The 13,535-nt window shown below is 42.1% G+C and overlaps 1 protein-coding gene across 1 annotated transcript; it reads right to left on the reverse strand.

Annotated features, from left to right (window-relative positions):
* Window positions 1-1,588: 1,588 nt before the first annotated feature.
* On the reverse strand, window positions 1,589-4,630 carry COX6C (cytochrome c oxidase subunit 6C). Its single transcript, XM_075706123.1, has 3 exons — window positions 4,601-4,630; window positions 3,355-3,482; window positions 1,589-1,708 (listed from the first exon to the last, which is right to left on the reverse strand). Exons 2-3 carry the CDS (start codon window positions 3,466-3,468, stop codon window positions 1,589-1,591), a joined length of 234 nt encoding a protein of 77 aa, XP_075562238.1. The 5' UTR covers window positions 3,469-3,482; window positions 4,601-4,630.
* Window positions 4,631-13,535: the final 8,905 nt, after the last annotated feature.

The following is a 13,535-nucleotide window of genomic DNA, read 5'->3' on the forward strand; positions in this document are numbered from 1 at the left end:
ATAAGCTAACTGAAAGTGGAGCTCTATTTGCACTGAAAAAAAACCCTACTCATGATTCCAATTAAATATTCAACATGCATCCTTGTTGACAGTGTTTGTTTCAAATGATTTTACCACCAGATGGCCTTTCAGAATACTCTGATGAAGGCCACCTGACTAAAGAATGCAATTCCAGTGTCTAAGAAAGTTTAAAAGTGCCTATGCATTAGCAACAGAACCGAACCAGAGGCAGAATTACCAAGATTAAACCCAGGTAAATTTATCATTTCATTATTTATCTTTGTTGCAGTCATAGCTAAAGAACAGAAGTTTCCCCTCTCACAAAAAAAAAAAAAGGGGGGGGGGGGGGGGAAACTGCCACACTTTTTTTTTTTCTTTTTTTCTAAGAAAAGCTGGAGAGAGCTGGAGCTCTGTTTTTTTATGTAATTACGTTATGCAGAAACCAGGTAGTTGTAGATTGTCACACAACAGAATTTAGTATTAATAGTGTTAAGTACAAATCTTTTATTCAATCTTGCTGCTTTAAGCAAACAGGCTGAGAATATCCAGCTGGCCAGGATAATTAGAGCCACAGATTATCATGTAATGATCACAATATGAAAACATTCCAAAAGAATGAAAAAGCTATCATTCTAGATTAGTTTGAAGTCATTTTAAGAGAAGCAGAGAACTCAACGTAAGAAATTTGGATCAAGAAAGGGGGAGGACTTTATTGAGTTGTCACATCATGAGCTTGTGCAGTTTAGCGAGTGTGCTTATTAATAGCTACAATAAGCTTGAAATCAAGACTTTTTTTCCTGGTGTTATGACAACAAATATGGGAGAACAAAGTTTGGTAGTCTTCAAATAAAAGGCAGTATTACGTGCTAGGAAAATAGTATGAACAAAGTTCTATTCAAGCTTAATTCAGTATGGCAAAAATCTCAGTATTAGTACACAGAGCTCTGTGCCATTGTGATTTTTTTTATATATATATATATATATACACACACACACGTATGTATGTACATATTTAAATATATTTCCCCCCATGACTAGTTATCTTCCCCCTCTCACCAACTTCAAAAGATAAAAGATGTGTGGAAGCTGTCTCTGTTCCTTATATTAAGATGCACATTATGAGAGAGAAACAGCTTCTCCATTCTCATTCACTGTACCACCACAAGTACGTAAGTAGTAGATACAGGTAGCCTGAAGCTAAGCAGTTCAAGAGGTGACAGCATCAACGTAACAGTGATATGAAGCAAGTCTTATAGTTTAATACAAGAGCTTTGTCTCCTCTCCATGGCTGTGTGAGGAGGGAAAGGCCTGGCATCACTTTGTGCAAGTCTCATATCACACAAGTTAAACAAATTACCCAAAAGGTATTCGGGAGCTTTCTATCCTGCCCTTACTCCCAGTTCCCATATTTCTTCATGATTCAGTTACCCAGACATCTCTCAAGTGCAATTTGTATTCTTTTTCCTTGGCAGCACCCTTCTATTTGACCAAAAAGGAAGAACCTCCAAATAGAAGCGCAACGTTTCACTGAAACAATCCAATTTACTCATGTTCTAATACAGAGTAGTAGCTTATTACCTGTAAATCATCATTTGGGTGGTGCAGACTCAAACACACCAGCTGCTCTCATGACTTCAAAGTCCTTCATGGGATCATAGTTTTTATAGAACTCTGCATAAGCTCGTTTTCTGGGATCAGCAACTATAAACTAGAAAGTAACACAGAAAATTAAAGATTGCAAAGCTTTATGAACAGAATTTTATTCTATTACTGCTATGATTTGTATCAGTGGGTATCAGTCTAAAAAGCCTTTAGCTCAAATTAGTACAATATTACTTTATTCCTGTTCAAATCCACAGTTCAGGTTACCTGACCATTGGTCAGGAAAACAAATGTCTGAAGTGAAACCTTATAAAGAAAATCCGTAACAAGATAGCACATTATACTTTTAAGATCCAGAAACACTCCACCTATACTGACACTCAAGTGTCCAATGCCCTCCCTGCTAGTATTTTTATAGGTAAAACATGACATTATGGCCAGTTTTGTGCCTGTGGGCAGCTGGAAAACTGTAACTCCAGATAAAATAGCATCCTAAAACAATGCATTACATTTTAGCTACACTGTAGGTCAACTACAGAACTCTGGTAAAATTTTACAAGATTGCCAAACCACTCTTACAGCTCACCAACATATACAGACACAACCCTGACTCTCTGGATACTCATTCACCTAAAGCACAGGGATATGCTCAAAAAGCCTCCAAAAATGTGAAGGGAAGTTCAAGGTGGGTTTGTCCAACAGTATCTAACATTAGGTAAATAAATCACTACTGAGATCTATGTTACTTTTTCTAGATATCATCTGCTGCCTTACTAGTGTATTAATGTGGGGGTGCCAAATAAGGTATAAAACCACAGACTGTTAAAAAAATTATATCGTAAGTCTAAGCACAAACAAGTTTGCCTACCGCTTAACAGATGTGTTAAGTAGATGTTCAGCTTTATCTGTGCAAGCTTATTGTTTCTCATAGACATTTGTTGATCTCTGAAAAGTTTAAGTCTACTGTGATATTTTTGTAAACAACCTGAAATGAACTTAATTTCTAGTCACTTCTATCAATAGCTTCCAGAGTACTTACATGCTGCAAATAGTATATGAATGAGTTCAATAGGCAAACCAAGATCCAGTTCTTCCACACTAATTCAAACTGTGTTGCTTGCTTTGTGTATGACATCCAAGAACTGTTTAGTAAAGGCACTCAAGAATGACCATCACTTTTACCTTTGTCAGAAGTCTCTTAAGGACCACGAAAAACAAACTCCAATCTGTAAGTGGGGTTTTTTGGAAATGTAATACTCCATTTCCACATGGTATTTCAAAAGAAAGGATAAAAGGACCATACTGGCCTTGCCCACACTGATATCTTCAGTGTGAAGGACGGGTTTTCCTCCCAAATTGCTTATTGGCAAGTTTTCTGAAATCAGTCTAGAGATAAAGTAAGACTTGGACAACTCTCTCGAGTCTCGGATACCTTGACAGAGGGAGACACAGACTATCCAGAGTTAATGTGCATCAATTGTGCAAACGATCAAGAGTAGTCTAGGACTAGAAGACTCAAGGTTGTCACAAATTGTGTGATCTTGATCACACAGCTTAAAGGATCCGGTTTTTCATACCATTACTTCAAATAAAGATTAAGAAGATTTATTTATGTTCTGGAAACATGCTTACAAAAATACATTACTAAAGCTTTCTGATGAACAGCTCAACCAAATCTCAACAAAAAGATATTATGAATCCTTAAAAAACTCTAGTGAGTCCAGTTTATAATTGAATGACTACACAGCTCACCTTGTATAAAGCCGCACATCCCACAGACACAACAAATGCCCCAAATAGATGAAACTTCATCCTCCTGGCCAAAAGGCGCCGCATTTGTGGCTTAGGCAATAGTGCAGACGACATAGTGACTGTATTTTCTAAAAAAAAAAAAAAAAAAAAAAAAGGGGGGAAAAAAAAGAAAAAAAAAAAAGAAGAGAATTGTGGGACAAGAAGCTCTACTTATATATTTTTCTGTAACTCTACTCTAGAAAGATTCTGCTTTTTGTATTGTGCAATAATCACCTTCACAACACAAGCAACAGCGTTCCTCTCTACTTGAGTGTTCAGTAAGAATATTTAAGGGACAACATTCAAGGGCAACCTATTTATGATATGCCTCTAAGTAAGGTTTTATACTCCATACATCTAGTACTCATGGAATCAAGACTGGCCTTCGCTGTTCATACTAAGTCCTTCCCTCCCTGCAGGGTCTGCCGTTTCAGGCCTGGTGTTCACATCAGAAAACATTCAGGTGTTCACATCAGAAGATATTCAGAACATCGATCACATTTTATCCATTTCTAAGCAAAAGCACGTGCCTCTTGACCTGGTTTGTGGTGTTTTTTAAAGTAACTGCAAACCCTATTGCATTAAAGGATTTGTTTCTATCCAGTAAGATTTTACTAAAAACCTACAAGGCCTGAAGCAGGCGGCTCTCCTTAAACACACGCTGAAGGTTCGCTCAGCCGGGAGCGGCTCCGCGGCGGCGCTGCCCGCAGGGCGCTGCGCTCTGTGCAGCCACCTGCGCTCGCAGGGCCACGGAGCGGGACGGAAGACCAGGAGGTGACCCAGCTGTCCCCAAAGGCCCCCAAAGGCCTCGGTGCTACCCACAGCCCCACGCACCCACTCTCTTCTCACACCGAAGAGGAACCGTCGCAGCAGGGCCCCTCTCCGGCCCCGCCGCCGTTGCCGGAGGAAGGGGCCGCAGCGCCGTGGCCAGGCTGAGACGAGCCCCCCACCGGTCCCCCCCTCACGGAAGGCGCTCCGGCCCCTCGCTGCCCTCCGGCAGGGCGGCGACCGCGACCGCCGCCGCCGCAGGGCCCGTCCCCGCCGCCCTCAGGGACGCGCAGAGGTCACGGGCTGCGGCGGGGCGGCGGAGCGGCGGGGAGGGGAGGGGAGAGGAGGGCAGGGCGGGGCGGGGCGGGGGCCGGCGGCAGCGGGGGTGAGGCGGGAGCGGGGCCCGGCGGCAGAGGAGGGGGCGCGAGCGCGGCCTCACCTCAGCGCGAGCCCACCAGCGTCCTTCCGCCCCGCCGGCCGCCGCCCTCTGCGGCCCCGCTACCCCGCATGCGCGGGAGGCGGCGGCCTGGGTACGGCGAGCGGCAAGGCTCAAACCCGGCCAGGCGCGCGCGCGCGCTCCCGGGGCGCGGGGGGCGGGCCCGGCCCTCGCGTGGCGTGGGAGCGGCGAAGGGGGCGGTCGGCCTCACCGCGTGGGGCCTCGCCATTGCCGGGCAAGAGTCGAGGGAGAGGGGCTGCCGCCCACCTGAAGGACGCCCGGCGTGACGCTGCGGTGCCGAGGGGCTCAGAGAGGGCTCTCCCCGCGCCTCAGGCCTCCCGGGCAGGGAACGCCCTCGGCGAACACGGCGCCAGCCGGCCTGCCCGCCGCCCCGCCGCCCGGGCTTCCCCGCTGAGGGCCCAGGCTGCGCCGGAGCGCGGTGCGGGGCAGAGGCGAGCGCATGGAGCGCCCTCAGCGAAGGCGGCCAGGCCGGGCCGGGCCGCAGCCCTCGCTCCAGCCAAGAGCCCCCGCAGTTCCGTGTGCTCGCTGCCCCGCCGCTTCCCCGGCAAACGCCTGCCCTCCGCCCATCCCGCACACATCGGTCACTTTTCCACATCTCCAGAGCGGCCGTCAAACCCAAACGGACGTAATACCAGTATACATGAAATAATACTCTTTATGGAGTTTGCTAAGAATGGTTTAGATTGCATATGAGGAAAAATTTCTTCACGGAAAGGGTAGTCAAGCATTGGAACAGGCTGCCCGGAGAGGTGGTGGAGTCACCATCCCTGGAAGTGCTCAAAAAACGGGTAGATGTGGCACTTTGGGACATGGTTTAGTGGGCATGGTGGTGTTGGGTTGATGATTGGACTGATGATCTTAGAGATCCTTTCCAACCTTAATGATTCCTAGTTTTTACTTTCATTTAAAAATAATCCAGCCACCAAGCCAGGAAACATGAAATTACTACTCTACCCTTAATTGGTTTAGTGGTGGACTTGTGTTAGGCTAATGGTTGGACTGGATGATCTTAAAGATCTTTTCCAACCTAAACTATTCTATGATTCTGTGCTTCTATTGGCCAAGCCTAGAAACAAATCAAGCAATTTGTAATCCTTTCTAGATATCCCTTAGCCAGTGTTTGTACCTTTCTTGGAAATGAGGCACACGTGTGCTTTGCCCATGGTTTCCACCTAATCATAGAATCATCAGAATGGGCGTTACTCACTCAGTAAATCAAGGAAATGTCATAGACTCATAGAATCCTTTGGGTTGGAAGGGAACTTGAGAGATCATCAAGCCCAACCCCCCCTGCAGTAAGCAGGGATTGAACCTGTGAACTTGGCGTTATTAGCACCATGTTCTAACCAACTGAGCTAATCGCTACCTGCATATAGTATTGTCATTTTTATTCCTGGGGAGTCTCTGAGGTATTTGCACTAAATGCTATAAGTTCCTGTCTTGAAAAAACTGAAGCCCCTCCTGTGCAGCAAGGTGTTCATTCAAGCCTTGCACTCCCTTGCCAAAGCCAGCAGATCCTGACGTCAAATGACAGAGGAGATGGACCCTTAAAATGGAAGAGAAGTTGCTTTTCCTTTGATGGGATTAAAGAAGAGGAAAGCATTCAGTAGAAAACTGCAGACAGAAATCATACAGCCGCAGCTACAAGCCGGGAGAATGGTCTTTGCAACAGCAGTCTGAATAGATGCAATTTGGACAACGTTCCTCAAACCGAAGAAAAGTTTGTTACAATAATTGAGAGCGAAATGAAGAATGTCTGTCCAAGAGTTTTTTCCTGCGTGGATTAACACAAAAAGCCAAATGTTAATGATGACATGCAGAAAGAATGACAAGATGTATCTATAACCTGATTGTGGGGGTCTAAGGATATACCTGGGTCCACAAGGTCCACGCTGTTCCTGAGGCGAGCTCATGCAACCATTCGGTGAGAACAGGAAAGCAATGGCAGGAAGAGTTGTCTAGGGGATCTTAAAAGCTCCACTCAACTTGCCCTCATATTACACAATGTCAGAAAAAGAGGATATGAAATTAATTGGAATAAAAAGCATAGCAGGTTTCATGGCTACTATCATTATAAATTTTGTATGAGGAATTTTCCTATAAACACCAGTCGTGGTGAGACAGAATATTTTGGTGGATGGACCTAGGTCTGCAAATAAAAAAATCTTGATTGCTGTTTTCAATAGCTTACTTCATGGCTGGCCAGGTCATTAAATTCTTTTCTATGTGACCAGTTTCCCCATGTGCCTGAGATACTGCTGGCTAGGCATCTTTGTGTTATAGTTAAGATGCTAAATGAAGTGCTAATTGTTATTATTCTTTGACGTCATTACTGTGGAATATACAGCCAACTCCTTATTGTTCTGTATAAAGGGCAGTTCAGGACTGTGCAAGTAAGGGATAGAAAAAGGATAGAGGATACACTGGAGGACGAGCGGTGGAAGGAGGGCAGAGATAATCAGCTCCATTAAGTCAGGCACAGAGGGGCTTCCTATCACTCCAGTTTCTGAACGGGTCATAAGGCTGAATGCGTTTTTGGACCTGAGTGGACCCTGTGCATCCAAATGCATCAAAGCAAATAAACCTTTTGAAAACACTGAGACATACAACACAGAGATGACAGCAGTCCTTTCCTTCCCGGTCCACCCGGTCCCTGTGGTTTCTGGCACCTGCTCCAGTTGCGTTTTGGATATGAATATTAGGACTGTTTGCTCAAAAGGTTCCACAGTTACCAAACTAGAGTCTGCAGTCCTCTTTTCCTCTCCAAAATGCTGTAGCGCCAGCAACAGTTGACACTTCTTCATGGTGTCCTTGAAAGGCATCAACTTTTGAGGAGTGAAGGAAGGCATTAAAGCGAAGTAATTTCTTGCTTATGCTCCATCAAAATTTAAAATAAAATTTACCTCTGACTTTAGTGAGAGAAAATTTAGGCAGTGAATTCTTGCCTTTTCCACAAAGAGTGCCAGCTGTGATACTTGGGACTGTACTTTCTGTGGTGTGGACTGGAGCCGACTAGGAACAGGACTGTGACAATCAAGTGATTTTGCATATGCCACAAAAAGTCTTTAGATAATCTGGCTCAAATTAGAACCAAAAATCTACTGGAAAAAGATCACATGGGACATCAGCAATCCCCTGAGCCAGCTGCATTCCTGAACAGTTTATTATAAAATCTACCTCTCTATCACAAAAAAAAAAAAAAAAAATTAAACAATGCTATGTGCCACATATGAAAATGCATACATTTGTGCTCCTCCTCCTGTTTCTGTGCCAGAAATGAACTAATCAAATACTCTCTTACCACGGCTGTGTCGACATCAATCCATGCTGCTGTGGAACAAACAAAGATATTGTGGCACAAGAAGTTATTTAACAAAATTGGAATGGAAGCTGTACAAAAAATAAGGGTGAATCAATGATTCCTAAATGGAAAAAGTCAAAATTAGTAGGGGGAAGAAAAATATTTTTGTACTTCTAAAAGGGCATTATAAACAAAGGAGGGGGAAAAAAAAGCAAAAGTTTGAATTAGAATAAATGGAGCAGACAGGGATTTCACAAGCCTTTGTTGATTTTACGCATGCTTCTGAAATGAAAAAATCTCCAAAAAAGCAATTTCTTAAGTTTTGTTCAATTTGTAAAGAGGCAGATTTTGGTATTTTTATACACATCAGATAGTGATATAATTATGTGAATGATCTGTGTTTGGTACCATCATGACCTATATTGTTAAAAAAAGAGACTCAGCTATTTTCCAAGTTCCCAACTTGCGGTCAAGACATGGCTGATGTGTGCATTTGGGCCCAAGAACTAGAAAACATACCAGGTTCCACAGCTCAGACATTAACATTCGTGTGATAATTTTTTTTCCACTTTTTTTTGTGTGGTTCTGTGTTAATTGTTCTCACTCTGAAGTCTTCCAGGTTCAGAGGGCCTGTCTGAGGTAGACACACTGCTTATTTCAGCAACAGGAAAACCTTGGTTAGGTAAACTGGGTTTTTCAACAAGTAATACACTACATATGTGTCATTCTTACCGAAATGCTTGACTTAGACAAGTCTAACTTCATCATTCATTGCCAGAAACATTCTACATTATCATCTGATTTCTTAGGAAAAAACAAAAACACACCCACTGAAATACCTCCTTCCAGTCCTGTTTCTTGCTCAAATCCATTAAAATGATGCCAGGATTCTTTTGTCTTTTGTGTTTTTAAATGTTATGCAGCCTGTCTGCAATGGAAATAAAATAATCAAAGACAATGATTTTATATGCTTCCTTCACTCCTCTGTATTTGCTGAGAGGTGCCTTACTCTGAGAAGATTTTTTCATTCCTCATTCTTGTTTTTCCAGACAGGAACCCGTGGAGTTAAACCACCATTACAGACAAATACTCCCAATCTGCAGTTTAACCAGTCAACACACAAAGTTGTTACGTGTACTTCGGTCTCTACAGTCCCACCTTAGCAACTGACAGCCCATCAGATGTAGGCCACAAGCATCCCTAGCCTGGGTTCAGCTCCAGAAAGTGCCCTGGGTAGAAACAGCATGGGAGCAGTTTCTCCTTTTGAAAATGAAAGCAAGGACCGCAACCTGAGGACAAAAGGCTAAGCTTTTCACACTCTTTCTCAAAGCACAGCTCGGTTGATGTGCTGCGACGCAAGGCAAAATTCTCTAGCTCCAAACATCATCTACTGTATGGAAACTGTCGTACAGCAGACAACGTCTGCATGAGCTGCCCAGCAATCCTAGTGCGTCTGTACGTGCAAGCACCTGGTACATTTACAGGTACTCTCCTCCTTGATCATGGATGCATTACAGGAAGTCTGAGCAGAAGATTCATGGGTACCCTTCAGTAGTCCAAAGGCATTGAAAGAAGGAGTGTTCTTCATAGCTTAATAGGGTTTAGAACAGACCTTTTGTTAGCTTCTATTTTTTCTAGATGTGACCAGTGATCATCTGACCTCCAGGAAAGCGGAAGGTAGCCAACTGCTGCTGTTCATACAGCTATAATTTTTGTTCAAGAAATTAATTCTCTCAGACCAGCTTATCTGTGGGTGTAAAACAGTGGCTGTGAAGTGGGAAAGCCTCCTACAAATAGAAGATCAGACTCACTCTCCAGAAGGCACTACATTTGGCTACTTCCTTGGTTGGGTTCAACTTGCTTGCTCTGGGCAGCTCTTGGCTCAATGTGGTCCTCTCAGAGGAGCAAGCTGCGTAGAGAAAAGAGGCCTTGCTCACATTAGGGACTGCACCCTGAGGGAGTGACATGTAAAAATTTGCGGCTGTAGGATTTAACCTAGAGACATCTATGCCCTTTATTCAATTTACCCAGTACACTACGGAGCTCATTCTGACAAAAAAGACTGGCCCAGGTTATGTCTACAGTGGCACTTTTGCAATTGTTTCCTGTGGCAAGTTTTATACCTTTTCTCATGGGTTTCTAAACCTCTCATTTTAGCCTGTTTTAATTCATGTTGAGCTGATGACATGGTAAGTGTTACGAGATGTTGGCAAGTTTTCCTTTCTGGGTCTGAAATGACAGTCTAGAAGGAGTGGGGGGTGTCTCTTTCAGATTTGTTGTGACTTGTATCATCATACTGCAGTCACGCCAACCAAATTGTGTCCATTTATGAAGAGAGTTCATAAACACAATTAAAAACAAAAATAAAATAACAAGTACCCCAGAGATGATGTATTTCTTGACCTCTTTATGACCTGGTGAGCAAATTGTGAGCCTGAAAGCCTGTCTGTTGTTTCCAATTACATCACCTGGTCTAATAAAAGATATCCCCTCTTCCTAAAAAATGCCATTGCTTTTGTTTATTTTGGTGTTGGAAGAACCTATCGACTTAGGGTTGCTATGTTGTGTAAAGACTCCATAGGTTTTATTTGATATTTGATGGTACTGCAAATATAATAGATTTTCTTTACAGTCATAACTTTGGCAACACTTGAGGTCCCGGCAGTCTCTGACTACAAAATCCCCAGTGGAGCTAAAATCCGTGTCAGCCTGTGGTCTCAGGTTTGAAAGGTGAGGCACAGTCAGATGTGTGATGCTTCCAGAAAGTAGTCAAATCTGTTCGTGTTTTTTTAACAAACTTGTTATTGGCATAAACTTTAAAAAATGTGTATACTTAAACCAGCCTGGTTTAACTTTACTGTTTTGTTTGAAATAATCTAATTAGGAAATTGTCGGTCTCAGGTTTCTACTGCATTGAAAGTTTTGAGCTTCATGATTAACAAAACTGGCAATAGATAACAGCATAAGCAACCTTAGTTAAATATATTTTGATTAAATGAGTTCAGGATACATTTCCCTAAGACAAATTTGGCCATGTTCAATACGGCATTACATGTAAATGTCTGGAAAAATCGCAGCGTTTTTCCAAGCAGGAGGCATGAGATTACTATAATCCATAGCCTCCACCACAGTATTAATTAGCATGGCTCACTAACCAGGGACGTAATATTTGTAAATGAAACTCTAGAAGGGCATCAGTAAGGAACAGGATGTTGAAGCCAAATGGAAAACATGAACCAATAAAAAGGCTGAACTAGCTAGAAGTGCAAGCTCAGCCTTTGAAGTTAGTTCAAGTACTGCATGCTTTAATTTTGGTGTAATCTTATGATGGGGGTACAAACAAGAACTCAGAAACAGATTTTGTAACATTTGGCCCAATTGTAGATGAATCAGTTTGTTGATGGTTACCAACAATTGCACAGCCAGAGAAGCTGTGGTCTTTGTTAAATTAGATTGAATAATTGGCTTCAGTGGGAGTTTCGGGTGCAGAGCAAATGAAGTGTCACGGCCCTTGACTCTCGTAAGATTCCTTAGCAGAGGCTAAGCTTTTGCATTCAGAACAACCTGAATATGGATTCAGAGAAAGGAAGTCCCTCAAGAGTTCATCTACTCACGCCCCTGCCCCAATATGAGTCTGAAAATACTTAGTCATTCCTGGCAGATGTGCATATCTTATCTGTTTTTAGAACCCCTCTGATGACAATAAGGATACCAAAAGCTCTCTGGGCAGTCTGTTTCCAATGCTTAACTATTGTCTCAGAATAAAATCTGTAATTAGTACTACATTACCTTGGCAAGCCCAACTAAGCCTATGTATTTCTGTGTTTTGATTTCATTTTGCTTTGGTTTGGGTTTTTTTTTTTTTAATATAATTTCATGTGGAGCTGCTGTGACAAAGCTGTGCTTTCTTGGTGTTTCACTCAAAAAAAAAAAAGATAACAGTTCTTGTCCTTTGGACACCTTTCTGAAGGCCTACTACTGCCAGGTGCTGAGCACCTCTGGAGACGTGAATTAAGAGAACGAGTTTCAATACATTCAGCAAATTTCAGGATCAGGCAGCCAGGAGTTAGGATGATTTTTGAACTGGAAGGTCATAACTGGAAGATGAACACAATCATACGCACTCTCCTTTTTTAGATCAAACATTCAGTTCATTAGCTTGAAAATAGTAAATCATTTATCGTAGTCTTTAGTGAATGGCCCAACACGTGCTGTTAATTACTTTCTCATTTGGGAGAAAAAATGTGGAGAAAGTTAATTTTTTTCTTGCATAGGCTTTCTAGAGGAAAAAGAACTCCCAAAAAGTGCATTTATTTTCTCTTTCCAGCAGCTGCACAGACCTCTGGAAAGAGCCATATTCCTCAACAAAGCAAGTGTAATGGCTCTCAAATGCAAGTGAGTACAAACCCAAACATTTTAGTGAACACAAAGACTTTAATTTCAAAAAAATACACAGAAGAAAATGGTTGGAATATTGTATTAGGAAAAAGATTATATACACCGAACTTAAGCCCTATGTGATTATGGCAGTAAAATAGTTTACCAAACAAGGTAATTTTGTGCATATATGTGTATAGTTTGTGTGTATATATGCACACAAGCACACACAAGTCCATGAAGTATAGATTTTATAGACATGTATACATGCCTGCATACCCCTATACACGTACAAAACTGTGAAGGTGTAACTTACTCAGAGATGTGACAGATTCGATTCCCAAAGTACCTTTTTCAGCAATGAGTGGTATTCAAACCAATCAGGGTCTGGGGTTTACAAAACCAGTACTGATCAGCTGGGTCTCGCAGCTGGGATGAAATTAATTTAGTTGCGTACAGGTGAAAACTACTCAGAACGCTAGAAGCTTGTTGATTGCATGTACTGAGCCATAGGCACCATGGCCTATTATAATGAATATTTCCAATGAAATCTCTGTATTTACTGACTTTGACAGATGGGGAATATTGCATAAGCTAGTGTGTGCCTGTGCATTCCTTGAGTGTGATGTTGTGTTTTTTTCTTGCTTGCCTTGTCATTTGTTTCATTTAATTTTCTCATTAATGGCACGATTGCTTTGCTTTGTTCAAAAATCCTTTTCTGAGAAGCGAGTATTACTTTCTTTTTAAACTTCTTGCCAACAAAAGATTTTCAAATGCATATGGTACAGAGGAATCATGTACAAGATTGTTTTAGAGGAAAAAGAAATATCTAAAATTAAAAGCACAAATCCACTTACTACATTTCCACTTTTCCTTTGACATGAAATGAAAACTTAATGTGAGAAATGCACACAGTTCATCAGCATAGTCTGAGCAAATACATAATTAACATGTGGACTAAGCAATGCTGTTGTCAATGCTTTCACATATGTTACCATGAAACCAAAATATTTTAATTAGTAGAGAAACAGAGGAAAATCCAAGTAAATGCAGCCTGTGCTTGACACATAAATTAGCTTGGCTCAATGAACATTAAAAATATGAGAATCTCATCTATATCTTGACTATCTGTATCATGCTAGGACAGCTTAGTGGGTCCTACATAATTCCAATCTACTCCAGCGCTCTGGTAAATTATTACTTGGCAGAGAAGTATCCATTGTGGCCATTGTGCAAATG

This window comes from Pelecanus crispus, chromosome 2 (assembly GCF_030463565.1).
Source record: "Pelecanus crispus isolate bPelCri1 chromosome 2, bPelCri1.pri, whole genome shotgun sequence".
NCBI lineage: Eukaryota > Metazoa > Chordata > Aves > Pelecaniformes > Pelecanidae > Pelecanus > Pelecanus crispus.

Bases quoted from the DNA above. Each gene is read 5' to 3' on its own strand.
- COX6C (XM_075706123.1), bottom strand. From the start codon at position 3,468: ATGTCGTCTGCACTATTGCCTAAGCCACAAATGCGGCGCCTTTTGGCC. The intron at 1,709-3,354 runs GTGAGCTGTGTA...GTTACTTTCTAG, and splicing joins GATGTGCGGCTTTATACAAG to TTTATAGTTGCTGATCCCAG.